General features: G+C 47.7%; 1 protein-coding gene across 5 annotated transcripts in view; it reads right to left on the bottom strand.

Moving 5' to 3' along the window:
• The window catches only part of Kcnip1 (potassium voltage-gated channel interacting protein 1), a 318927-nt gene that overhangs the window by 16941 nt on the left and 275378 nt on the right, over positions 1–26608 (bottom strand). For 2 of the 5 annotated variants that reach the window (XM_026401310.1, XM_026401311.1), the window contains exon 2: positions 907–939. The exons of the other annotated variants lie outside the window; for them this stretch is intronic. In XM_026401310.1, the coding sequence (XP_026257095.1) occupies positions 907–939 (33 nt within the window). The remainder of the gene's footprint in view (positions 1–906; positions 940–26608) is intronic. 5 annotated transcript variants of the gene reach the window in all.

Genomic DNA, 26608 nt, shown 5'->3' with positions numbered 1-26608 from the left:
ACCAAAGATCCTGGCTGCCTCCTTCCCCTGGGGCTGAAGGTTGCTTCTCTAGGGAGGGGTGTCTGGGTTGGACTTCATGCCCACCCCTTATTTTGAGGTTGCAAATGGTGGCCTGTGGGCTGAATCCAGCCCAATGAGAGGTCTCATTGCAAAACATGTGCTTTTCATTGGTTGCCAATGTTTACAGTGAGAGATTCATGTGTCAGGTTGGATTCTTGATTTCTTTTGAAAAAAATGTGATTATTTGACAACTTAGGTCTCAAATTTGCCAGGTCACTGTCCACTGGAGCTGGGCAGAGACTGTCTCATCTGGGCAGCCGGAGCCTCTGGGCTCCCTCTGGTTCAGTGCTGCCTCTTTTAATCCACTGAAGCTACCTGCCTAGCCCTGGGGACGAATGAGTTTGGGTTCTCAGGTCTGAACCTCCTTATCCCACCCTCTGTCTGCATATCCCCTCCCCCACAGTCTATTTCAACACACCCACTTTGTTGCCCTAGAACTTGAAGCTGATCATAAGAAATAAATGTAGTAAAATAGAGAAAAACTACCTCAGGAAATGTTGACAAGAAGGGAAAAGGGAACACAGAAATTCAGGCCATTTGTCCTATGCAGTTACTACACTCCAGCCACAAATTAGCTCTGAGTTTTATGTACGTCATGTTGCTCATGAAAAGAAAATATGTCAGTTTCTAAGGAGAAGCAAAGCCTTTCCTAGGACTTATCTCTAAAAGAATATTCCCAACTTTTTCTATGCAGGTCAAATTTGCTAACAAGGGGCACAGAAAGTGGGTGAATGAGAAGACTAATTGCACAATAGATGCTTCATCAAGAAGCTCTTCCTTTGCAACTAATATGACCAAAGTACGCAAGTTAATTTAAAGTGGGTTTTTTTTTTTTTTTTTTTTTACCTCTCTGATACTGGTAATACCACCAGGCGATGTCTAGGAAAAAGTAAGAAAACATTTTACCAAATCCATTCAATGAAAAAACAAAACACATTTTTATTGCCCCTCTGAGAATGTGCGGGTCACCATCTCAGGAGCAGAGCAGGACTGACTTCTCCATCCTTCGCCCATGGTCAGAACAGGCAAGAGCCATGAGTCACCTCCCAGCAGGCTCCGGGAGCATATGCCCTCAGCCATGCCCTCAGCCATGCAGCCATGCAGCCCAGAGAGAGATGGGATGGCACTCGGCAGAGGATGCACGGATGTGGATGGGTCCTCAGAAATACCCATGTGTGGGATGGAGGAGTGGCTTACAAGATTCCCTCCACGAGGAAGCCCCCGTTACCCACCTCTGATCGTGATTCAAAGCTGAATATCTTGCAGGGTGATTTACTTTCTTGCCAACAATTATCAGGGACGTTCTACTATGTATATATTAATGAGAAAATAACTCTGTTTCCTGCTCCCTTGAAGCTTACAATCTATAAGCCTTGGCTTCTCTCATCCCTTATTAAGTGTTTGAAGTGACTCAAATGCAGAAGATGGAACAACTATTGGAGAGAAGAGGTCATGCATTAAGATGTGTGGCCTCTAAGCTCTGTTACATCATATACAAGACACAGGACAAAACATCAGGCCTGGAGAACCACCAGTGGTCTGGGGGAGCTGGGTGGGTTCAGTCGATGCCTCCTGTTGGCCTTTTCTGGTGTGTTTGGTGGTCATCTGGTTCTCCCTGTGAGTTGTCATTTGAACCTCCTCCTGTTTTGCCAGCATCCCTGACTAAGAGTGTAGTGGCACAGCTACCATATATACTGTGTCTTAGTGCCCACCCCCAACTCACAACCCCAAGCAGGGATGGTTTATTTCCCTGCTGCTCCTAAAAGTGCTAGTACGCATAGCTGGGTATCCATGTCTTCTGACTTGCATGCCTTGGGAGAGACTTATTTTGTTAGATTTAGTTTGATTACTCTGGTCAGAGGTATTTGTATACATTCATTGATCGATTTGTACTAATAGACTATATTTTTAGAGCAATACTAGGTTTACAGAAAAATGGCACAGAAATTACAGAGCAGCCCTATACACCCCCTACGCCAGGGTCTCCTATTATGAAAATCTGGAATTGGGATGGTATATTTGTAATATTTGATGAGCCAATGTCAACAAGATCATGATAATGGAAGTCCACGGTTTAACATTAGGGTCCACCCTGGGTCACACAGTCCTGTGGTTTTTAACATGCATCATGTCAAGTATCCATGGTGAGACTATTTTAGAGAAGCTTCACTGCCCTGGGTGAAGTGCTTAGGTAGTGTTTTGATAGAGAGAAGTTTACAAATATGGACTGACTTTCTCAGCACCTCAGGCATGTGCATGTGGTAGGTACTAGGAAAGGGGTGAAAGAACACAAGGTCTAACATGTATAATTCTTGAACTGGGGGGAGGCCCACACATAGATCAGGGTTGCAAACACAAATGCCATTTGGGATTGGCAGGGGGTTTGGATGAGTACAGTGATGGGTGGACAGACAGAGTGGCAGGACTGAGGACTGGAGAGCAGTTGCCCCTTGAGAGGGGGTGAGCCCAGTGAGTCTAGACTTTCCAAAAGACATCATAAGTAAAAGATTGTGCTTCCTAGTTCTTAGATGTGATCAATGCACTTAGCATTTAATACACGCAGCGTATGCCAAATATAACACCCCTGGGGGGGGGGTTCTCTGGACTGCTGGCCTCAAACTCTTCATCAGCAAGTCATTCCAATGCAGTGTGGATAAGCCCAAGAACTGGAGGCAGAGGGGAGAAGCTCCTAATCAATGCCACTGGGGTGGCATGGAACTGGTGGGGAGGGATGCCGCCAGAGAAGGCTTCAGGGGAGGAGAGAAGCCATTGAGTCTTGAAGGAAGAGGGACAAGGGAACAGCACATGCAAAGGTGCAGAAGTTGAAAGACCCCCGAACAGTGAGTTCTCTTGCAGCAGAGCTGAACTCCACCGAGAACAGCTAGGAGAGAGGGTCTCAGCCATCAGTGTGAAGGTATCGGAGGGCCAATAGTGAAGCTCCTGCCCAAACAAGTGGATCTTCCTTCACCCCAGCACCTTCCAGAAGTTGAAGACTCAACCACATAGTTGACACATTTTTTTTATTCTACTATCCACTATTCAATGCAAATTTTCCAGGCATGTTAAGAGATGGGGCAAGAGGAAGAAAATAGAATATTTTCTACAATAGAATATTGATCTACAGGTGATCCAGGCTCTGACTGGCACAATCGGGCATGGACTTTAAAATACGGTGAACATATCCTTGAGAAAATAGGTAAAGAGGCTGGGAAAATTCCACCAGAGAACCAGGGTATATTAAAAGGCAATTCAACATTTTAGAATTGAAAAATATATTACCCCAATTTACCAACTAAATAGACCAATTTAACAGCAGGTTAGACATGGAGGAAGAGAGAATTTGGTAGATGGAGCAATAGAAAAACATACAGACAGAGAGAGAGAGAGAGAGAGAGAGAGAGAGAGAGAGAGAGAGAAAAGAATGGAAAATTTAGGTAAGAGCATAAGTGATATATGGAATGCAATGAAAATTTCTGACATATAATTGCAGTCCCCAAAGGGAGGAATGATTATAAAGAGTGATAGAGATCATAAATGAAAGTTTTATAAATGGATGAAATATATGAGGCCACAGATTCAATAAGCACTACAAACCCCAAGCAGGTTAAACCCCAAGAAAACCACAGGGAAAAGCAACCGCTAAACTGCTAATGTCCAAAGAGAAATAGGAAATCTCCAACACAGGACACCATGCGTCAGATAAAACCCTAACTACTTGCTACGCGTCAGCTCAGACAAGGTAAGAGAAACTGCTGGAAAAGATCAGCCCTTCTGGGCTGGGGATGTGGCTCAGGCGGTAGCGTGCTCGCCTGGCATGCGTGCAGCCCGGGTTCGATCCTCAGCACCACATACAAACAAAGATGTTGTGTCCGCCGAGAAATAAATATTGAAATTTTCTCTCTCTTAAAAAAAAAAAAAAAAGATCAGGCCTTGGTGCCCTGCAAGCCTGAATCCAGAAAAGCCGGCATGGCCATGTGCACAGCGGATGAAGGAAAAGTCAAGTTGAGAAGCTTTGGTAAAGATGGGGAGGGGCTTCCTGTTGTGAAAGGCTCCCTCAGTTGGGAGATACAGCAACCGTGAATCAGCACACACTGCAACCCAGCTTCTGAATGCCTGTAAAGCAAAGACTGACGGGACTGAAGAAATAACATCTTCACAATCACATTAGAGATTTGAAAACACCCCTTAATGCAATTGATAAAACAAGCAGACTATAAAAAAATCAATATCAACACAGAAGGTCTGAGCTAACAATGAACTTGGCCCCACTGATCTATAGAGAGCTCTTTACCCAACAATCATAGACCACTTCACATTGTTTTCCAAGTGCATGTAGAATATTTACCAAAAATTGATCATTTCCTGAGGCACAGTCAGTCAACCTCTATGTTTTGCAAAACAAATATTATTATTATTATTATTATTATTATTAGTAGTAGTAGTAGTAGTAGTACTGGGAATTGAACCAGGGGCACTCTACTACTGAGCCACATCCCCAGCCCTTTCAATTTTTTATTTTAAAACAGAGTTGGTGTTGAACTGGCAATGAGCCTCCTGCCTCAGTTTCCAGAGTAACTGAGATGAAGCTTGCCCCCTGCACTCAGGCAGTCTCAATAAAGTTTGAAGAGTTGGAGTTTCAGAATATTTTCTACCCAGGCTGAAATTAATCAAGATATCAATAGCAAAAAAAGAAAACCAGAAAATCCTCTAATGTGAGAAATCAAGCAATTTAGATCTAATTTCTAAGTAACTCATGCATCAAAACAACAGCTCATGGAAATTAGAAAGTCTTGGGAACTACAGGACAATGAAAATACAACATATTAAAACTTGTGGGAGATTACTAAAGCTGTACTCAAAGGAAATTGGGAAGAGCTGCATGTGATTTACATGACACAGTGTCCATAAAAGCACAGAATGCTGTGCTTCCTCTTGAAATCACATTTCCAGTATGACCAGTGGTTCAGCGTTGCCTGAACTATGGTGTTTACATGAAAACTATGTCAGTGATGAACTGCTGGCATTCAGAAATGTCACCTCCTTCCCCTTCAACATGGTGGGTTTGCTCTGGGGAGGTCAGCACCATTTTGATTGACAGCCTCCCCTCATACAATTGGGGTGAAGATCTTTGTTGGTACCTGCAGGAGGCAGAGGGGAAAAGTCTTTCGGTCCTTAAACCTTAAGGCTTAGATCCTTCCAGCTGAGGCCACTTAGACCCTTGCAGCGCGCACACAACTCATCCGCTCTGAATTTTATAAACTTAACAACGAGTCCCGGGAGTGCTTAGCTGAGCTGTGATAAAGATTTTCTGAAGGCTCCAGATATTTTTTTTTCAGTCTTCTTGGTTCAATAAAACTCAAATCATGTTTTGCTCCAAGCATTTGTTCTCTTAATCTTGAAACCCCTTCTGCCCCCTTTAAGCAAAATTGAATTTATACATTTCTCATTCATTTATACTTTAGTCCTGAAAAGGTTTGGAAAAAACAGAGTCTTAAAAAAAATCTCTGAGAGCTGCTACTCCTTTTAGATAGATGGCAGGTTTTCAAGATCAAACGAGTCGAGAATTCTTTAATCGACAGTGCCCTTTCTGCCGCCCTTTCTGCCAAAGCCAGTGTGTTTTAGTGTGACCTTAGGTCAGCACAGATTGAGGCGTATGGAGATGAGAGTGTCTCTTGCTTCTCTCAGGTGGGGGACATTTACTGGCAGAAATAAATGATCAGAAATGCAGTGCAACAATCAAAGGTCCACGAAGTCACCACATGATTGTGACACAAGCCACGGTCCTGTGACACAAGTTTGAGTTATGACTTGTTCTGGTCCCATGTTTTTGACCAAGATGGTCAAAGCAAAGATGTGTCTGGGGAATGGTTTGTCTAGATGCCGGGGCTGGGGAAAGAAGGACCCTGGGAGGTGTTTCATATCACTAGGACTCGGTGACCTCCCGCCTCTAAAGCAATCCTGCAAGGCAGCTGGCCTGTGCCCAGGCAGCAGGGCAGAGCTGGAGCTTCGCTGCAGTGTCTCAGCCGCAGGCGGAAACATCTAGACCTCTTAGTGCTCCTGGGTGAAATTGATTCACTTAGGCGGCTCCGGCATCTCTGCCGCTCTAGAGGGGGCGATTAGTTCAGTGTGTCATGGATCCTGCCACCAGCCAGCAGCCACCTCCGCCACTTCTCCTCTGGACTCAGCAGGAAGGTGCCCCGAAGTTCCAGCATCAGAGATGGCTAGCGAAGGAGCGCTGCTGCCCCGTGTCGGGGAGAGGCGCTGACCAGGTCGGGGGTCTCCAGTGTTTCTGCAGAAATAGGAGCATGACGGGGTGGGTTTTAGTCTTCTCTTGACCAAGGAGCTTAAGTGACGATTCATTGCAAATGAAGAGAGTCCAGGGAGAAAGGGCTCTTTTGGCTTAAGGTGGAGAGATGAAGGTACAGGGGATTGGAAGGCTGGTTAGCCTAGGACTTTCTCCCCAGGGGAAACTCGCGGGACCTGGGTCAGGCTGGTGGGGGGGAAAGCGCCGTCTCTCCCCAGCCTGCCGTGTGCAGAGGGGATCGCACTTCAGTGCGACTGGACAACTTGCCGAGGGTGCTTTCCAGTGGAGAGCTGGCTTTGGCGGCTGCCTGATGTTTAAAAGCGGGCTCTTGGGGAGTTGGGGGGAAGCTCGGGGCCCAGCATTTCCCAATGTCCTTGGTGAAAATATTCCCAGCATGGCCTCGTTCTGGCTGCTGATCCGAGTGAAGTCCAGTGGTCGGGCTTTGGGAAGGGCCATCTCCAGTCCGGCCCACCTCCACCCATTACTGCTGCTGTTCAGAGTAGCTGGCCTACATTTATCCCTAATTAGTGTGCCAGAGAGCACAAACCAAGTTCGAGGGGTAAGCTTAGACTCTGTCATCAAAGCTAATAAGCCCTTCCTTTGTTATTGGTGTGAATGTAAAGTTCTATGCACCAGATAGAACAACCACAAGTGGGAAATAATAGGAGTTGGCCAAGCGAGCTTTTGCTGCACTCCGTCTGGATGTATCCCTGTGTCAGCGCAGGTCTTGGGAGCTCAGAGAGCAGGTAACAGCTTTAGAATTGATCTGCTCATCTCACTGTTCCTAGGAGATGTGTAGATATTAGACTAATTCATGTTATGATCAGACCCACCTGTAACTGTAAATCTAAGTGAGATAAGGTATGTAAATTGCTCTACGCACATAGTGGGTACTCAAATACATTATTCCCATCTGATATGTGTTAGGATTGTAATTTTCAGGGTCTTTCTCAGCAGCAGAACCCAGTTAGACACCGTCTAGGTCACAATCATGCCTTCTCTGATGGATCTAGTTAATTAAAGGGCTTCTCCTCCATGTCGGAAGATGTCCTTATTCTGTGATCATCTTTGCTAAGGAGACACCAATTGCCAGTTCCAGTCCAACCATGCACATTATCTTTTATATGACCCTTAATGGCCATAAGCAGCCACAAGACTAGGTGAAAGATCACCGGCCACCTCAATCTGAAGAGGGCCATGGAGCAGGTGGTTATGTGGGTGGTGGAGACTAGAAACGCAGGCCTGGATTGACAGCAAACCCAATTGAAGAATGGCGGTCATTGAGAATGTGCCTGCTTCTTCCCCCTGGAGTTATCGAAAGGCTTTCTGCCCTCTACCTTTAATAACCCACACAGTCAGCACTGTGTTGCCCATTTCTTATCTGGAGAAGGCGCTGAACACTACCTTCACCTGGACCATGAGCTGGCAGACATGGGGACTGCAGTCAGTTCAGCCGAGGGTGTACGCATGCCTGCCTGGAGGCAGGGCAGTTGTGTCAAGGTGCCATCTCCCCAGGACTCAGCTTGGGAGCCTCTTAACTGTGCACTTAATAAATGAAGCCTTGGCAGACACACCTTGAATTATTAATGAAGTTATTCAGCTTTGATTGTTTCCTTCTTTTGGGGAAAGGTTATTCACTCAAACGCCTTTGATTAGACTACATAATACATCACAATTGGGCATATTTTATGTGCAACTTTATGGTGATAATAGTTCTGTCTCATTTAGAAGCAAATCAGACATTATGAACTTCGTGATTTATTAATGTATTGATTTCTATAAATGTCAGCGAATCTCACATCCCATCAGAGAGCCCGGGAGCAATCAGGGGAGAGCCAATAAAAATGTAAAATGAAACCATCATAAAAAGAGGAAATACTGCCTGTTTCAAAGCCCTGCTGCCTCTTGGAATTGTTTCAGGATTCAGATGTTCCCATGGAGGTACCCTGCCCCGGAGGAACCCTGCCTGCCTGGGGCTGTGAGGGGTGGGCCTCTTTCCTCCCCAAATCTATTTTAACTGAAAATAGGTAATAGAAGCAGAAAATAATGGTGAAGAGAGGGCGTGGCTCTGGGGAGGGTCAGGACTGGTTCCCAGAGTCAGGCTGGGATTCACCTCTTGATGACAGGTCACCTCCCTGCTAGGGAAACTCCAGGCTAAGGCCCAGGTTCCCAGCAGACATCTACGCTGGGGGCCACGCTGCCTTCTGCAGGATTCCCTTCGACTCCCTTGAGTGGTCCTCGGCAACACTCCCAGAATCCACGGGAGCACAGACCCCTTTCTACTCAATCCCACCCACCCTTGAAACCTGGCTTAGGGTGCATCTGTGCTGGGCAGCTCTCTCAGAGCCCCACAGGGAGAGCTCTCTGTTACCTCTGAAGCGCTCATTATTAATCCCCCAGCAGGTGTCTGCCAATCTGGTGCTTCTCCTACGCAGGGGTGGAGCAGGGAGACAATGTCTTGTGCTTACTTCTTTTTTTTTTTTTTAAATTTGAGTGTCCCCCTCCTCCCAAAATATCTTATATTCACTTTGCACACAGTAGGTACTTAGCAAGTCCTCATTATTTGCTAAAAATGAGTAGCACTACAGGAGATAAGAAGGAAACACATCAAGAGTCCAGGGACAGTGGCCAAGGGGAGGTCTGGCCAGTCGAGTGGTTAATCCCACAATTTGACAGTTTCATTTGGAAATCACAATCCGGCAGTCCACAGAGTGTTATCATTGCTTCACTGTTTTAAATGTGAATCTCACCATCAGTTGTTTTATATAAAAAATATGGATGTTTGGATGCTTCCTAGAAATCTGAAATTATGCCATGCCAGGCCCACATTCCCCCATGGCAACGCTCACCGAGGAGCGGCTGCTTGGTTCAGACAGGGCTTGTGCTCTCTAGTAAGCCGAAGTCCCCCACTACTCCCTATTGCCTCCCCACCAGGCCAGTTGTTATTAACCATTGCCTACTGATGTCACTTCCTGGGTCTGCAGTCACTGCTTAACACCCCTTTCCTCAGCCCATACTGTGTCTTCCAAGTGACTTTTATGTGCTTTGTGAAAGTCTAGAAACATGACAGAATTTTTCTTGGGGAGGGGTCTCAATCAGCACTGAGGAGGCAGGATACCCGCACGGAGTCAGGCTATATCCCTAAATTTCGGCTGCAAGCTGATGCAGGCCTGGCCTCAGGGACATGTTAGTCCCTGGTGGAGGAAGATACTCTGTAACAGCCTTGACCTGAGCCTGGCAGCTGGAGGGGATGGCCAGGTGAGGAGGAGGCTGGGCATTCTGGTGGGCACAGCAGCCTCTGCAAGGACCCAGGGTAAGAAGACAGTCCTGTTCCACCAAATGACAGAGGACAGTGTGTGTGAAGGCTGGGACTAGTGGAAAGGCCCAGAGGAGAGGCAGGCACAGACCATCCTGTACTGGGCCTGGGAACCCAATACCACTCCAGGGACAGCAAACAGCAAAGCAAACTCAGAGTTGGTTTCAGGTTGAGAAGTGGGAGGGGAGTCACACAGGATGCTGTTCATGGCTCCCCCGAGGTTTGAGGCTCATCTTGAGAGCTGGGATCCCTGCTTCCTCTCCCACTTGCTGGGACTCCTAGAGGTGTCCCTGCAGGGCCAGGCTCCACCTGGGGACAGAGCTTCCTTCCTCTCCTTGGGGCTTATTACAGCACAGACTCCGTGAACCAAACAGGCCTGAGGCCTGTGCCTCGTCCCAGCTCTCTGCTAGAGAGGGCAAGGGGAAGAGCATTGCTTCCCCTTCTCAGTGAACAAAGCCTACAATGGGAGACATTTGGGGTTCGGCTAGGACACCCAGGGGCTCCGCATTTCCTGTTTAGAACACCAAAGGCTGAGTCAGGTGGGGCTGGAGATCTGACTTCATGGGGCTGGGGCTGGGGCTGAGTGCTTGCCTAGCATGCGTGAGGCACTAGGTTCAATCCTCAGCACCACATATAAATAAATGAATAAAATAAAGGTCCCTGGAAAACTACAAAATAAATTAAAATTAAAAAAAAGATTGTTATCAGGCTGGAGAAAAATCTTCTGAGACTGAAAGTTTTTTTCTTTTCTTAGCTAATTAGTAACTTCCTCCTTTTTTCTTTAGTTATCTCATGACCCTGCGGTGGGGAACAAGGCCTGGTGGTAATCAGGGGGAGGGATTAAACACCAGGAACAGGTGAGATAACTATTGAAGCAAAATCCAGGAAAGTAGGAGGCGATGGGGCCAGGTTCAGAGATGTGGGTTGGGCTGCACCAACTTCAAATTATTTCTCAGAAAAACAGTGTGATGAAATAGAAAATCTCTATCCACCTGGCTCATCTCTACCTATATCGTATCTATCATCTGTCTGTCTGTCCGTCCTGTCTCCGACTTCTAAAATGCACACATTTATACCGTCATAGTGGGTCTCTGAGGGAGGAGCTGTGAAGAGCTTATATCTATACATAGAGATCTTACATTTTTTCCTAATTTCCTGAAATGAATATTTGTGAACTTTAATGTGAAGAAATCCATAAAAAGTTATTGTTACGTAAACTTGGAGGACAAAGGGTGAAGAAGCCATGGAAGGGTGAGTGCCAGAGTGCTGCTGTTGGGGTCCCCCTCTGCAGCAGAGAGCAGGATGCCACATAGACAAGAGGCTCGCATAGACCTGGCAATGGACGTGTCCATCCATCTCAGGCTCAACATCTGGGAGGTGGGAATACTCCCTACTTTCCAGGAGTCTCAGGAGAGTTAAATGAGATAATAAGTAGAGGTGCAATGGGCACAGAATACGTGCTCAGTAAATGCTAACAACCCTCGGAAGAGAAAAAGGCATCCTGGCTAGAGGTAGTGGATTAGACATGATGCTTTCGATGGTGGAGGGGCCATCTCTGAGGCAGAGGGATCGGGCAGAGGTGGGGTGTTGATGGGAGCATCCCTCACTGACCACAGCAGTGGCGACATCTTAGCACCTCCGGGCACCCAGCCCTTGGTGTGCATTATCTCCTGACACCCTCCTAAAACCCTGAGAGCTTTATCTTTTAAAGACAAAGCACCTGAGCCTCAGGGATGTGAGGGCACCCACTAGAGGCCACCCAGGTAGCAAGCTGGGGACCTGAGTTCCAATCCAGGCTTGTCGGAGGCCATTCTTAACTGCTGCGTTAACCAAATAAGCTCTCCCGCCCCACAGGACTGAGTGGAAAGCCCAGCTTTGCCATTTGACACCTGGCGTCCCTGCGGGAGCTGCCCACTCTGTGCCTCTGCTCCTCTACGTGGTGGCTGTGAAGCTCAGGAGGACCAGGTGTGGCCAGGCACCATGACACCTGGGTGGTCTGAACCTGGTGCCCAGCAGTGGTCCTCATATGGTGGTCCCTGGCTCCCAGGTCTGGGGCCCCAAGAGGACATTCCCACAGTGCCCGGGTTTTCCGAGGCAGTGTCTCCAAGCTGTGCTGCTGAAAAAGCAATTTTTTTCCTCTCCCCCGTGTGGATAGATTTTTAATATTTAATTAGGGAGACCTCCCGCTTGCAGAGAGGGCAGCACTTGTTATTAAATCCGGCTGCTTGGGCTCCCTCGCTTGCCCGTGGGATTATTCATTCATTTCCAGTCACACAATTTAATATTGCAACAGCTAATGGGGAGATGTTGATAATTTGTAAAAACTGGTTGGTCCTGAGGCCATAGGAGCAGCTCCACCCCTGGGCCAGCTGTGGAAGCGAACGCAGATTCTCTGGGGACAAGGGCTCCCAAGAGCTTTGGGTTCACATCTGCAAACATCTGTGGAGCGTCTGCTGGGTGCTGGGCACCATGTTGGGAGCCATGAGGACTACAAAGACTCTTTTGGCACAGCTGCTACCTTGAGGTGTCAGGGCCCTGAATGTGTTGAAGGCTGGACTTGGCAGCTGGTGCACCTGGGCTCACAGTGCCTACATCGCCACTCGTCAGCTGAAGCACTGGGCGTTAACCGCCCCGGGGCCCATTTCCTTGGACTTGGTGTTTCTCCCGGAGACTATTCCAAAGTACCAGCCTCCAGCCTGCAGGGCAGCAGCTCGACCAGTGGGTGTTCGGCATGCACCGGCAGAAGGAACTTTCCAAAGAGCAGACACTATGGACTATCTGATATAGGCTGGGCACTTCGATGGCATGGAGATCCTCCTGGTGAGCCAGGATAGGCACGATTCTTGTCCCCAAAGCTTATGGCTTGGCTCACAAGGGACTTGACCTGAGAATCACAGATGCAAATATAACATCACAACTGTGAAAAGAGCTGCAGGGGACAGCTCTGTGGCACCATGGGGGGACAGGGGGACTGGGGAAGAGCAGGCATCACGTCGGAGAGGCTTCCCTAGGAGTGGCGTTGGGCCTGGATGGGGAGGAAAGTATGTGTGTGTGTGTGTGTGTGTGTGTGAGAGAGAGAGAGAGAGAGAGAGAGAGAGAGAGAGAGACAGGGAGATTCTGAGTGTGGAGAGAGGATGGGGAGGAGCTTCCAGGAACCTCCTGCAGAAGTCTCAGAGGAGAAGGACATGTGGTGTATTCAAGGGAAATCCATGGGGTCCTGCCTTTACTTTGAAGCCTTCAATGGCTCCCTATGCCTGCAGGGGAAAGGCTGGGCTGTGTAACAAGGTGCTCAAGCTTTTCTATGACTTGCTCCCCTGCCTACTCTACTGCTACATGCGCTCACTCCGTGGAAATACCATGACTGCCTGGCTGACACTCCCACACCTTGGCACAGTCCTGCCTGCCCTCTGCTAATTTCCTGGGTGCTATTCTATTCCACACCTCCAGGGGGCACCACTGACATGCGCTCCAATGAGCATGGTGACCTCTGGAATGGTGCAATATGCAGCCATCTCTCAAATATCGCCTCAAGGGTCACTTCCTCTGAGCGTGAAGGGTTTCGGTGTTTCCCAGACAGAATTGGGTTGGTGCGTCCCCTCCCACAGTCCAGCCCACTGGCGGACAAATGCGGAAAGGCTTTGCAGTCTCTCCCAGATCCTTGAGAGTTCAGGTTGTCATTTAATATATATTTATTGAACTCCTACTCTGTGCTGGGCACCATTGCAGGTAAGAGCAACACAGCCACCAATTAGTGGGACCCGTCCTCTGTTCAGCAAGAATGACACGTTAAACAATAGCCCTCCAAGGGCTGGGGTGTGGCTCAGTGGCAGAGCGCTTCCAGGCACGCACAAGGCCCTGGGTTGATCCCCAGAGCTGTACAGACGTAAAATAAAATCAATCAAATCAAATCAAATAGCGGTGCAAATAATTATACAAGTGAATATGCAATTATAAATCATGCGTAGAGCCACCGGAGAGACTAGGGCTGTGTGGAAAAGAGCCCAGGAGAAACCTAGCCCAGGCACCGGAGCCCAAGGTTCAGGCGGGAAGGAGCAGCAGGCAGCACCAGGGAGAGGGAAGAGCCCAAGCGAGATCCGGAGACAGAAAGAGTGTGTCCTTTTCAGGAACTAAGAGGTGGAGGGGACAAGAGTGCCAGGAGGTCAGAGCCACCACTTGTCTTAGGAGGACAGTTTTTAGTTTTAAAGCAACTGGAAGCAGAATTACTGGGCTCAGTGTTACCTTGAACCAGAAACTTTCCCAAGTGTTGATTAGCGACAAAATAGACTGCACACAGCTGCATGTCCACAGGGCCAGCATGTCCCCACAGGAGGAGCTGCAGGGTGTATGAAGGAACTGATTGGGACAGTATCTAAGGAGATGGATGGAAAGAGGGCAAAGTCCTGGAAATGAACCCACGCTGTTGAAAGTCAGGGTAGCGGTCACCTCTGGCGGGGGGGACGACACTAGAGGGGGAAGTGGGATGTTTTCATTCTCCCTCCCCCTCCACCTCTCTCTCTCTCCCCCTCCCTCCCTCTCTCTCCCTCTCTCCCTCTCTCCCTCCCTCTCTCTCTCTCTCTCTCTCTCTCTCTCTCTCTCTCTCTCTCTCTCTCTCTCTCCTTCTGCTTACGTGGGGTCTGGTGCAGACTATATTTTAACAAAAGTCTTTATTTTTAGAAATAGACACAGAAGGACCTGTCATAACTGAGGAAGGAATGAGGTCGACTTGGGAGGAAACAGGTGAGAAGCAAATTTTCAAGAGTCTCTGGCAGAGAAGTCACCAGACCTGCTGACACCTGTATGGGAACGCACTGAAGGACAGGGATCAGGAGGTGACAAGGACCATTTCTTCAGCAGCTGGGTGGATGGTGGAAACGTGTCTTGGGGTGAGGAAGGCTGGGGGAGAGCGGTGCCATCTCTGTCTGTACCCCTGGCCCCGGTGATGGGGCTGTCACAGAGAAAAGCCTGGTTAATACTAACGTATCTTTGGCTGCTGTAAAGTCAGTAACCTGTGATCAGTCAGTCCTGGGAGAACTGCCACCAGCCACACATTCTACAAACCCTTTCTTGTTGCAGATAGTTCAGAATCATTGCTTTCTGGACTCAGCAGGCTCAGGGACATTTGCCAATAGGACAGGGCACATTGTTGTCTCTGTGGGTACAATGCCACATTCTAGGCTCAGACATGTATCGTAACTGCTTCAAATGTTCCTTATGGCTCTGGGTGTTGAGAGGAAAGAAAAGAACATTTTAAAAGAATGTTCAGTGGAAGGAGGTCTGTTGAATGCACTGCACACCCTTCATTAACCAACCTCAAGAGATTATTTTTTTCCAGTTCCCATTTCCTATGGTATCGGGGCTTGGTTATTAGTCATCAAGTGGCACAGCTGGAATGTGAACCGTGATTAGGGACCGCTGCTTCCATCTGACCAGGCAGAGGTCAGTGATGGAGACCATCCCAGCTCGGCCTCCTGATGACAGGAGGGAGCCCGATGCTTCAAGAGCACTTGGGGGATCTCCCAACCAGAACTGCTTCATTTTCTCATGGTTAAAAATATTTGCCCATAACGTCTCTTTATAAGATAATAAAAATGAACCATCTGTGGTTCATTGGAAAACATGTCTCAGGCTTATTAAAAATACATGAATTTTTTACTTTAAGATAGGCTGACCACATTATTCAAAAATTGTAAAACTGAATTTGTATTATCTATTATTAATTTATTTTTCACAGAAATCGTTCATACAGATGAGCATTCTAATTACTCCTGAAAAAGTAGGCAGCGGCAGTGAGGTTTCTGGTTGAAATGTTCCTGGAGATTAACTGAAACTGAGAGCACTTCAGCCTTCTCCCCGTTCTTGAGCAACAGTTGTCTGTCATCCTGGAGGGACCCGCCCGGCTTCCTCACCTGTTCTAGATCTGTCTGGCTTTGAGGTTCTCCTCAGGAGGGAGCCAGCTGCTCCAGCAGATGGAAGCCCCGTGGGCTGAGCTGCCTGCGCCTGGGTCTTGCTGTCTCTCTCCACCCGCTCCCTGCCCTTCCCAAGCGCCTCTGCGTCTCTTGCTAACCCTTCCTCCATGCAACAGAGAGGAGTCTGCCTCAGCACCTGCAGCTCATGCTCTATTGACAGGGATCTTGGGGTGCATACTTTGTAAAATTGAAATATCTCAGCCTTTCTCGTTGGATGGAGGCTGGTTTGACTGAGAGCCTCCTGTGGTCAGGCATTTGCCCTGGGAAAGGCAGGGAAGGGGAGGGAGCTGGTGGCTGCCTGAGGGAGTCTGGGTGGCTCCCATTTCACACCTGCCACTCAGGAGCTGGGTGACTTCTGCAAATACTGCACCTGTCGGGTGATGTTGCCTCATCTGTGAAAGACGTTCACTTTTCAGGGCCTTCCAGAAGGTTCGTGGATATCCAAAACACTGTAAGTAATGGGTTTGTCGTAGGCCACCCCGAGTCTACTGCTACATGAGGTGGGGGGCTGTGGGGCTGTGGAGGCTCAGGGTCACCCTACCTGGGTGCCAATCTGCCTCATCTGAAAGGGACAATGTGTGGGTGGGTGGTCTCTCCAGACACACCAATTCAGGGCAGAGAACTCTGGTGGGGTGGGCGGGTAGTTAGGGGAGTGGGCTTGAAGCCTGGGTTCTGGGCCCACAGCCCAACTTCTGGGTTAGGAATTTCCACCCAGCTGCAGTACAGAGGGGAGGGGACACTGGGTTCCTACTTTTCCAGCCTTGGGCCATGCTCTCTGTATTTTAGTTTATTAATCAGTTATGAATCTAGTCTCTAGAAACGTCTTCAAAGTCACCTTGAACTTATGCTGTGTTCAATTTATATTAATTTCCTCTTGAGATGGCAAGTTTCATTAAGTTTATTAGTTTTGGGGAAGTCAAGCTGCTCGCGATTGGTCCTAGTTTGCTTCCTTTAATCTTCTCATTTCAGGCTGTTTAGGGTTCGACTGGTGTTCACATATTTAACAAGCACGCGGCCATCCCCTCTCCCCATTCAGGTCTCAGTAGAGAGAAGGCGTACAGGAAGGGGGTCTGCGGTGCCTGCCCGGAGACGGTGCACGAGTGCCCCCTGTTAATCTCATCCCAGGTTCCCACCAATCCCAGGAGAGGATGCAGTTTGCCATCAGACAACCTAAATCTCAGAAAGCTGCCGTGACTCCCAGGTCCCCCAGAGAGGGCTTGTACTGGGTCTGAAGTGCATCTTGTTCTGCAATTCCATAAAAGAATGTCGCTTCCGTGATGCTGTAAGGGGTCAGCCTAGCATTGCAAAGCTGGGCTCCTCTTCTTCCGCCCTCATTCTCTCCTCACATACCACAAAGATACACGATTTTTCCTGGAGTTGATCAGCTTTGATTCTTTGCTCCTCCAGGCCTGGAGACTGTTTTTTTTAAAAGCCTCCTTACTTTACGGGAAAACTTGGTTGGCTTGGTTGGGGGGTGGAGGTCTGGAGGAGGGGTCCCATCTTGCAGCCTGTTTCATTCCTGTTGCCCCTGGCTGTGGGATCTTAGGATAAAGCCTGGTGACTGCTGTGGTGTGACAATGACCCGGCTGAAGCACAGCCTGTGCATTTAACTCCAGGGTGTTTAACTGCATCTGGCCAATGAAAAGCTGCATGTTTGGGATCTGTACTTAGGGGGTTCTTGGTGGAAAATTGAGGCCCTGTATATCAAGGAACTTTTGAATTATGTCTCTATTAGCGTGTGTGAATGTGTCCCCGGGGAAGCCGGGCAAGCTCTGTTAGTGGAGCAGTTTAAAACAGGATTGGAGGAAGCAGTGGTGGAATATCCCTCAGGGAACAATAATTATAAACAGCAGTTCCATGTAAACAGGTCTTAATGTGTTTTCTATATTGAATTCCTGAGAGTGCGAAATGGGGTGGAGTTTCAGCGCCCCCTCCAGGGCCTTGGCCCTGGGCACTGGCAATGGGAGGAGGAGGTGCTCAGGCATCCCAGACCCTGGTGGTGGGAGCCCTCGAATTGTGCCCAGGGGCTATCTGTGGGCTATGTGATGCTAAGGCTTGGCATCCTTGTGTGATCTCCAGGAAGTGGCCTCCTCTCTTTGTGTCCACTTGGAGCATTTACAGAATCGTAACCCTGAGCCGAATGTTCTCATACAATGCATTTCAAACGAATCCTCCCAACATCCTGCAAGATGGGTGAAGTTACCCTGTTTTACAGGTGAGGAGACAAAGCCTCATGGGGTTAAGTATCTTGCCTAAAACCATCAGTCAGCAGATGGCAGGGCTGCGTTGAAGCTCTGACCTTGGACTCCAGTTCTCTGGCTATTTCCATGACACCTAGTCATTTCCATGTTCTTTGAGTCTTTTCCAGCTAAATATTCTATGAAACTTCTTCACTACCAGAAGCCTGGTGACCTCATCTTGGTTTGCAGCACCACTTTACCTTCCTGAGACTCTAGCATTCAGGGCCAGAAAGTTGATTCCTTCATTTTTTGCTCCATGGCTGCTGCTGGCTCCAGAGTCTTAGGGGTCATGGCCAGGCCCAGCAGGTGACCCATGGGCTGCACCCATATGTCATCCCAACTGATGGCTATCAGAGTGTGGGGCCATAGAGAAGTGGAGGTCCTGGCTGGTCACCTTGAAAGCAAGGACATCATGGGTCTTTTTAAGTCATTAAAGTAGAATTCTTGGATGGTGGAGATTTCAGGGTTGGGCAGACCTCACATATTGTCCAGGGGTTTTTAGACCACCATGCAGGTGGGGAATTCCTTAACTGAGGGAAACCAGACTTAGACACCAGCCATGGGGGAGGTGAAATCGACTTGGGACAAAGTGGCAGACTGGGAGAGCTGAGTTTTCCTTCCCCAATTCCAACAAAGGGGTCCAAGGGGGATCCCCTGCAGATCATCATTAGGGAACCTGTGATCTAATTCAGCCCTCTCATTGTACAGAGGTTGAAGTGATCCCAGAGGGGGTGCCCACGCGCCTCGGGGTGCACTGAGGCTGGAGTCCAAGCCCACAGGCGAGGTCACCCAGAGCTCTACCCCTAACCATGCAAGTGCCAGTGAGGGTCCCAGAGCTGACTTGGGGGGACCTCCAGGTGCTTTGCTATGAACAGGGATGGCCATCAGTTTGCACGTTAATCCATTCAATCAGGTTTTACCAAATATCTAGTCGTGGAGTCCAGAACTCGCCCTGTTCTTAGACTATTCTCTACAACATCAGAGAGTCACTCCAGGGCAGGGCAGAGGGGAACCAAAGCTTCTGGGACTATGTGGGATGCATGTCAGGAAAGGAGCAGAGAGGTCTGGAGCAGGAGCCAGGTTCCAGAGGGAAGCAAGAGCCTGCGGGAAATGGGTGAGAAGCAGTTCTCTGTGTGCTGCGGAGTGCTTGCTGCTGGAATGGGAAGCCTTTGTCTTGGGCCTCCACATGCAGCCCAATAGTGTGCAGGGATCCCCTGCCTGCTGCACATTCAGGAGGAACTTGTTGGTTTATTCAGCACTCCCTGGGCCTGCTCTGTGCTGGGCTCTGCTGGGCAGGAGGGAAGTAGCTCTGCCCATGTCCCCTTTATCTAAGGATAAAGGCAGGCCTGTGAAAAAAGGGTTTGGATTTTGTTTTAAATAAAGCAGGGAACCACTGAAATGTTCACTACAAGGGCTGCCTGATTTGAGGTACATTTTTTAAAAGGTCATTCTGGATAAGAGTGAAGCAGAGAGCAGGAAGACAGCTTCTAGCCTGATGGGCATTACTGTCCAGTTTCTTTCCTGCACATCCTCTCCAGCTCTCCTTAGGTCACACCTCATTATCCAGGCCACAAACATTTATTCACCTCCCAATGCATCTTTAAATATTCACACTGTTCCTTTTGCTCAAAATATCTTTTCTTCTTTTCCTCTAAGACTCCTATTCATCCTTCAAAACCCCTTTAGGATGATCCCTTCTTTGGAAGTCTTCCCTGATTCCTTCAAGGCTGATGTAGCCCTGGTTTCTTCTGCATGAATTCTGGCTTTATGGCTCAGCTATGGACAAAAACTTGCATGACTTGGGCAAATTATTTCACCTCCCCAACACTTGGGTTTTTTTATTTGTCAAATGGAGAAAATCATAGTATCTTCCTCACAGGGTTATTTTGAAGGATAAATGTGACCAGGATCATAGAGGATTTTGTGCAGGCTGCACACACAGATACTCTTATCACTCCGTGTAATGTTACAAATACATGATTGTTTTTCTGATTAGACTGTGAATGCCTTTGAAAGATGGGAACAGATCTTACTGATTCTGTGTCTCCAGCTTGTGTTTTGGTGTCACCTGATTGTTAAATGAATGCATGGATGGATGACTTCCTGCATGACTTCCCACAGACACAGCAGGCTCCCTCTACTATGCAGAGACACTCAGTATTGACTCTTTATTTCCTTAATATATTATATACTCTTTTTTTTTAAAATTGGAAACTCAGGTGGCAACCTTTGCATGTCAGCACCCGAGAATGATGCCCAGCTCCTAAGCTGAGCCTCCTGCCACAGCCTCACCCTGCGAATGTGGTGGGAATGGGCCGCAGAGTCAGGCAATGGCCACTGCCTCTCATCTGTGTGGTAAAGGGTTGTTGAAAAAAAAAAAAGAGAATCCATTCAGGTAACAGACTCACATTCAGTTATTTGCGTGACTGAATGTAAATGAAAAGGAATTTTTTTTTTAAAAGCAGATGAGTTGAATCATTTCTCTTTCTTTGAAGAAGATCAGTCCAGTTAGATGTAGTTCCAGGTCTCTTTTCTCAGAGCCTCTGAGCTGGGATGGGAATTTACACCTCGATTTGTGATGCCTGCTAAACAGATGGTGAATCACCTGCTCTCCTAGTCCACAGATCTAGCGTGTCTTGTGTGCTGGGTTCAGGAGATGCCCCTGGAAGTTTTGGCCTGGAGGAGGGGGCAGGTGTGCCTGGGAGAGGGGGCAGGTGGCAGTGCAGGGTCTGGAATCAGGTGCATTTCTTTGGCCAGATTGGGGTCTTCAGGCTGTGGCTTCGTGGAGGGTAGTGGCCTGGGCCTGGGCAGCTCGGGCTCCTCTTTGAGAGCAGAAAGAATGGGAAGGTTCTGAACCCAGAGTGCGTTCTGATTGGAGCAGGGTAAGTTCTTGTCAGTCAGACATGTAGAGAAGTCAGAGACAGAACTGGGAGCCATCCAGAGCAGGAGACAGGGCTGTCCCTGAGTAGAAGCCCCTCACCTTGAAAGAGAATGATCTGGGCAAGTCGTAGACCTTGACCATGTAAAAGTGACAATAGGATGAACAGGCTTGGTAGACAGAGAGAGGGATGGGACAAGCGGAGGGAAGTACAAGTGTCTTGTCTTCTGATATTTCAGAGAAGGCAGGTGATCGACCCTGCCGAAAGCTGATATTTAAGCAATCAAGGAGGCAATGTGTCATTCAAAGTGTAACTGTATCTATGGAAGAGCCAGAAGTAACTAACCAAATTTGGAAGAGGAAAAAGAAAATAGAGAGTTGGGGCTGAGACGGCAGAGGAGCCAGGCCCTGGATGCTTTGTGGTGGGGTGAGGAGCTGGTATAAGGAGCCAGAGGAGCCAAGGGCTTTTTTCCAGCACACACGTGAACTCTCTGTATTCCCTTCTTTCATTTCTGATTCCTGATAGTCACAGAAGGACCTGAACCTGCCGGGTGAATTCCACCAGCTCCCCCATGTGGGCAGGATTCCAGGGCTGTGACTGCTCCTCTTTTTTGGAATTGCTGAGAGACCATGGGCTAAGTCTTCACATGGAAGGTCAGTGGGTCTACCTTTACCTGAACTTTTAGGTGTGTGCGTTTTATTTTATAATGTATTATAGCAAACCAAGAAACATTTTAAAAAGACCAGTGCATTATTTTCCTGAGGTTGTCATGACAAATGACTACAGACTGGATGGCTTAAATTAATAGAAATGTATTCTTGGAACTGGGGGCCAGAAGTTCCTCCTGTCTCCGTGGGCTGAAATCACCATGTTAGCCAGGCCATGCTCCTCTCAGCGGCTACAGAGAGTCTCATCCCCTGAGTCCTTCTGGCTTCTGGTGGCTGCCTACATTCATTGGCTCATGGCCACGTCACTCCAGTCCCTGCTTCTGTCTTTGCATTGCCTTCCCCTGTCCTGTATACGTCCCCTGCCTGCTCTCCATCACTCCCTTTCTCCCTTTATTATAGCATCTAGGGCCCACCTCATGCTTCTAGATAAGCTTTTCCTCACAGGATCCTTAACTAGTCACATCTGCAAAGAACTTTCTCCCTTATAAAGGCAACTTTTACAGGTTCCGGAGCTCAGCACCTGGTCCCCTTGGGTGGCTGTTACTCAGCTTGTGGCAGCCTGCCTGTGTTAGGTCCCCAGGGCTTCACTGAGAGGAATAGTATAGACACTCACTGAGTGGAAACGGTGACATTCCCAGTGCTCCAGGCACAGCTTAAGCACAAGTTTGGACAGTGGAAAGTGAGTCCAAAGAGTTTGCTGAGTCCTGAAGTCGTTATTTCTTATCCATGCAGCTTTGAAGTAAAAACTTCAGTCTCAGTTTAAAAAAAAAAGCTATAAAAATTGATTCAATAATAGTATGAAACCTTTATATTAAATTGCCCTAATGTTCAGTTCAAACACTGAATGGCCGGACATTTCTCAAACTGTAAAGTATCAGTGCTAAGTCTGTAAGAAATGGTTAGATCTGGATACGTGTGGGTAGCTGACATACTAAGAACCATATTTCGAAACATTTGCCATCAAGGGGGTCCAGCAAGCCGCAGGGTAATATGACAGGTTCATGCACTTTAGAATGCAGGGCAAGGACCCCAGTGAACTCTCCTGGACTCTCATGATTTCCCCAAGAATTTTAACAACTATTATTCCTATTATTTTCAACTGAAAGTCTTGCTTAGCCTGTGATTTTCTTGATTCCATGACCAATTCATGGTCAGAGGTGTAATAAAATTGCCCCATATTCAGAGAGATAAAAGATATGGTGGCAAAGAATGATGTTGAGACACACTGACACATACTTCCCTGCCTGGGCTGATGATCTGGCCTGGAATAGTGTAGCACTTCTCAAGTGACCATGGCAGGGCCGTGACATGGGGCTGTGGGAAGTGCTGAGGGCAAGGTTGCAGTAAGCCGGCCCAACAAGCAGCCGGTGAGAAGAGAGGCAGAAAGTTAACTGGTAATGGTATCGGAACCTTCTGGAACATATTACCTGTCTGCCTCCCCCTGTCCTGCCTCGACCCTCTCCGCTAAGCAGCCCCTGCTATCCTCTCCTCGGTGGAAGTAGTGATGAGCTGGGTTAATTAGCAGCCCTGGCAGGAAAGGCTGGAAATGCGTATTGGCACAGCATGCAGAGAAAAGGTCATCCCCGAGTTCCTGCTGGAAGCTTCCATAGCAACTTTGCAACCCAAAGGGAAGGATGATTTGGCTCAAGAGGACTGGCAGACTTTAGACCAAGGATGCGAAGCATGAGTTCAGTATTTTTTCCCCCAATGAGTAGCATATTCTTTTGATTAACATGCTCTGGGGCCAAAAAAATTCAGGATTAATGAAGCTCCGGCCTTGTGATAGTTAAGAAGTGTGGCACTCCCCACGAGTCAGGTCATTCAGTCCTCACAACAACCATAAGAGCATTAGTGCTGCTGTTATGAATCGCATGCATTCTGTTTCCCCTGTGGTTATAAATTGAGTTGTGTCTGCCTAAAGATTTGTTGAAGTCCGAACCCCAGGTGCCTCATCTGGGAATGGGGTCACTGTAGATGTGATCAAGATAAGATGTGTCATTAGGGTGGGCCCTGAGTAACATGACTGGGTCCTTATGAGAAGAAGAGCCTGCTCTGTGGACACACAAACACCAGGAGAAGAAAGCCTTGTGGGGATGGAGACTGAGCCTGGAGCCACCCACTGGCCCCAAGGGTCCTGGAGCTACCAAGCCCCGGAAGAGGCAAAGAAGGGTCCTTCCCAAGGGGCTTCAGGCTCTAGGGACGTTTGCCAACTCATTTCAGACTTCTAGCTTCCCAAACCATGAGAGGATAAATTTCTGTTATTTAAAGTCTCCCCGTTTGTAGCATTTGTGGTAATTTGTCGGGGCGGTCCTTGGAAATCACCACGGTTAGGATCCCAGCCCCTCTATCTTGCCATTGAGAAAAGTGGAAGCTAGGGAGGAGCAGGGACGTGCCCAAGGCCACACGCTCATGAACCACACAGTCAGGGTTGGAACCCAGCTCTTCTGAGTCTGGGCTCAATATCTCTGTACCCTGCCAAAATGACCCCAGAAAAATATGTTAAGAATGAGGCCTAAGAAAGACCACTGGTGGGTTCTTCAGAGATGTCCCACCACCGTAGAGTGAGGGCATCACTGGTCCTGAAGTCCTTAGATGGAAGTGACATTCTCTCCGTAGCGCAGAGAGAACGGGTAGGCAGAGTTCCGATGTCACGCACACGTCTAACATGTCCCTTGGGGCAGCATGGTAAGGGTCTAGCATAAGAGGCTGTATGTGGTTTGGCTTCCTGATAGTTCACAGCCCCCACCTGGGCCTGACTTTCCTGCTGAGCTACTTGGTGTAGAGAACAGAGACAAGCACCTCCCCTTGCTACTGCTGCATTGTTGGAAAGTTTATTTAACTTCTCTAAGTGTGTCTTCTTCCTTACATAAAAGGAGTAGTGTAACTAACTTCCAGCACTCTTTGACATTTTCCCTACGAGTGCTGCCTCCAAGGTTCCATTAGACCAGGGAGAGGAAGCACTCAGCACCCTCCTTGGCCCGCTGCAGGTGCTGAATCAATGCTAATCCCCTGCTTTTCCTTTCCACAAGGTTCCTAGGGAAAGTTTTAAGCATCTGTTCTCTCTTTTCACCCGAAATCCCCTCATTACTATAACATCAGGTGGAAGACTGGTATCCTCTCTGGGGACAAAATCCAAGGCTGCCATCTTGAAGGGAGACGGACACTTAGGGACGTGGAAAGACAGAACAGGGCAGTATTTCTACTGCAGCTTTATCCTTAAAGGGAGGTAGGCGCTCTTGCTTTAATCTGTCATCTCAGTGCATGGCTGCTCTGAAGGCCTGAGCAGGGCTGGAGGGTGTTCTCTGGGAATCTGGTGGAGAGCAGGGGCTGTGTTCATCTCTGGACTGGTGAGCTGAGCCTGAGTCCATGAAGGGACACCACGAAGGAACAAAGCAACCAGGGGATGCGGGCCTTGGAGGGTCCCTGCATGCAGACCTATTCTTTCAGGTTGTTAGATTTTGGGTAGTTTTTAAGGAAGAAAAAAGGCCTCTGAATGTGCTTCAGCATTCAAAAATCTCAGGAAAGCAGAGCTATATAATCAAAGGGTCATAGATTTACTAAACTATAGCTAAAGTTTTTTTTTTTCTCAAAGCTGTAAACACAGCACAAACATATATGACAGATAAAGTAGAGCGGGGTTGGGGAAGCAGGGACGAGGGCCTCAGGGTCTTGGTTACCATGCCAACCTGTTGCACTGAGTTCAGAGAAGTATTTGCACCACTCTAGAATTCCATGGATTGAGATGAAAAGTCATTATAAAGAGCTGGGCACGGTGACACACACCTGTAATCCCAGCTGCTCAGGATGCTGAGGCAGGAGGATTGCAAGTTCAAGGCTAGCCTCAGCAATTTAGCAAAGTCCTGTCTCTATCTCTCTCACACACAAATAAAATAAAATAAAAATAAAGCCAATAAATAAAAAAGAGTTAAGATGTAGCTCAGTGGTAAAGCACCCTGGGTTTAATCCCCAGTACTTAAGAAAATCATCATAAGGAAACCCTAGACCCAAGATTAAACCAGGATAGATCATGGATAGAAACTGAGTCTCGGGATTGTTACTCCAGGGTTCATCCAACCACACCATCTTGCAAGTCAGTTTTCCCACCTCAGCCCTGATTGGTATTTCTAATCATCTTCATCTACAAACATATTTCACAATTATGTAGTTAGTCACGTGAGGCCTCTTGGAAGAGAAATTCTGCTTACACAGTGCAGTTATAGAAGAATACACATGGAATAAGCTTTATATATAATTTGCATATTCATTGAACATACATTTTTGGAGGCTGGCATTGTTTTATACCCTGTTCATCAAATCTAAAATCTTTCCAGAAGCCTAATTTTATGTGATAAAAATCATGCAAAGTATATTTTATTTGGAATTGCCATCTCATAAGAAAGAGGAAAAAAATTCATCCATTCTTGAGCTTCTTAACTTTCTTTTTTTGTGAATTTTCAAGTTTTTCAAATTATTATCTTAATTGTACAAATGGATGGGATACCTTGGGATAATTCAAAACAGGTATACAGCCAGGCGTGGTGGTGCACACCTGTAATTCTTAGTGACTCAGGAGGCTGAGGCAGGAGGATTGTGAGTTCAAAGCCAGCCTCAGCAACTTAGCGAGACATTTAGCAACTCAGCAAGACCCTGTTTTAAAAAGGGCTGGGATGTGGTGAGGTGCCCAGTGGTGAGGCGCCCCTGGCTTCAATCCCCAGTACTGTATAGTATATAATAAAAAATCAGGGTATTTAACATTTCCATCTCATTAAACATTAAAAAATCTTTTTATTAATATATAATAATTGCACGTATTTATGGGGTACTGTGTGATATCTCAATACATACCACACATACTGATCACATCAGGGTAATTAACTATTCCGTCTCATGGATACTCAACACAGAGGAAGAGCTAAGTCTTTCCTGGTAGTGAAGGGGATGCAGTTCACGCTTCCTGTCATAGTTTTTACCCACAATGAGAAGAGAGGGGCTGGCAGCCTTCAGACACCAACTTCCTAATCACACTGGAGCTCACCGGAATTTGTCACTACATTGTCATTGAGGAATGGGAGTAGAGCCACACTGTGGGGTGGTTTTGGAGCAGGGTTCTTTGCAGGATTGGAGCTTAGGGCTGGGAAAGAGCCAACATTTGTCAACTATTTTCCGATTGTCAGG

The sequence above is a fragment of the Urocitellus parryii genome, chromosome 1, assembly GCF_045843805.1.
Source record: "Urocitellus parryii isolate mUroPar1 chromosome 1, mUroPar1.hap1, whole genome shotgun sequence".
Classification (NCBI taxonomy): Eukaryota; Metazoa; Chordata; class Mammalia; order Rodentia; family Sciuridae; genus Urocitellus; species Urocitellus parryii.
This window is presented reverse-complemented; position numbering and strand designations above follow the sequence as displayed.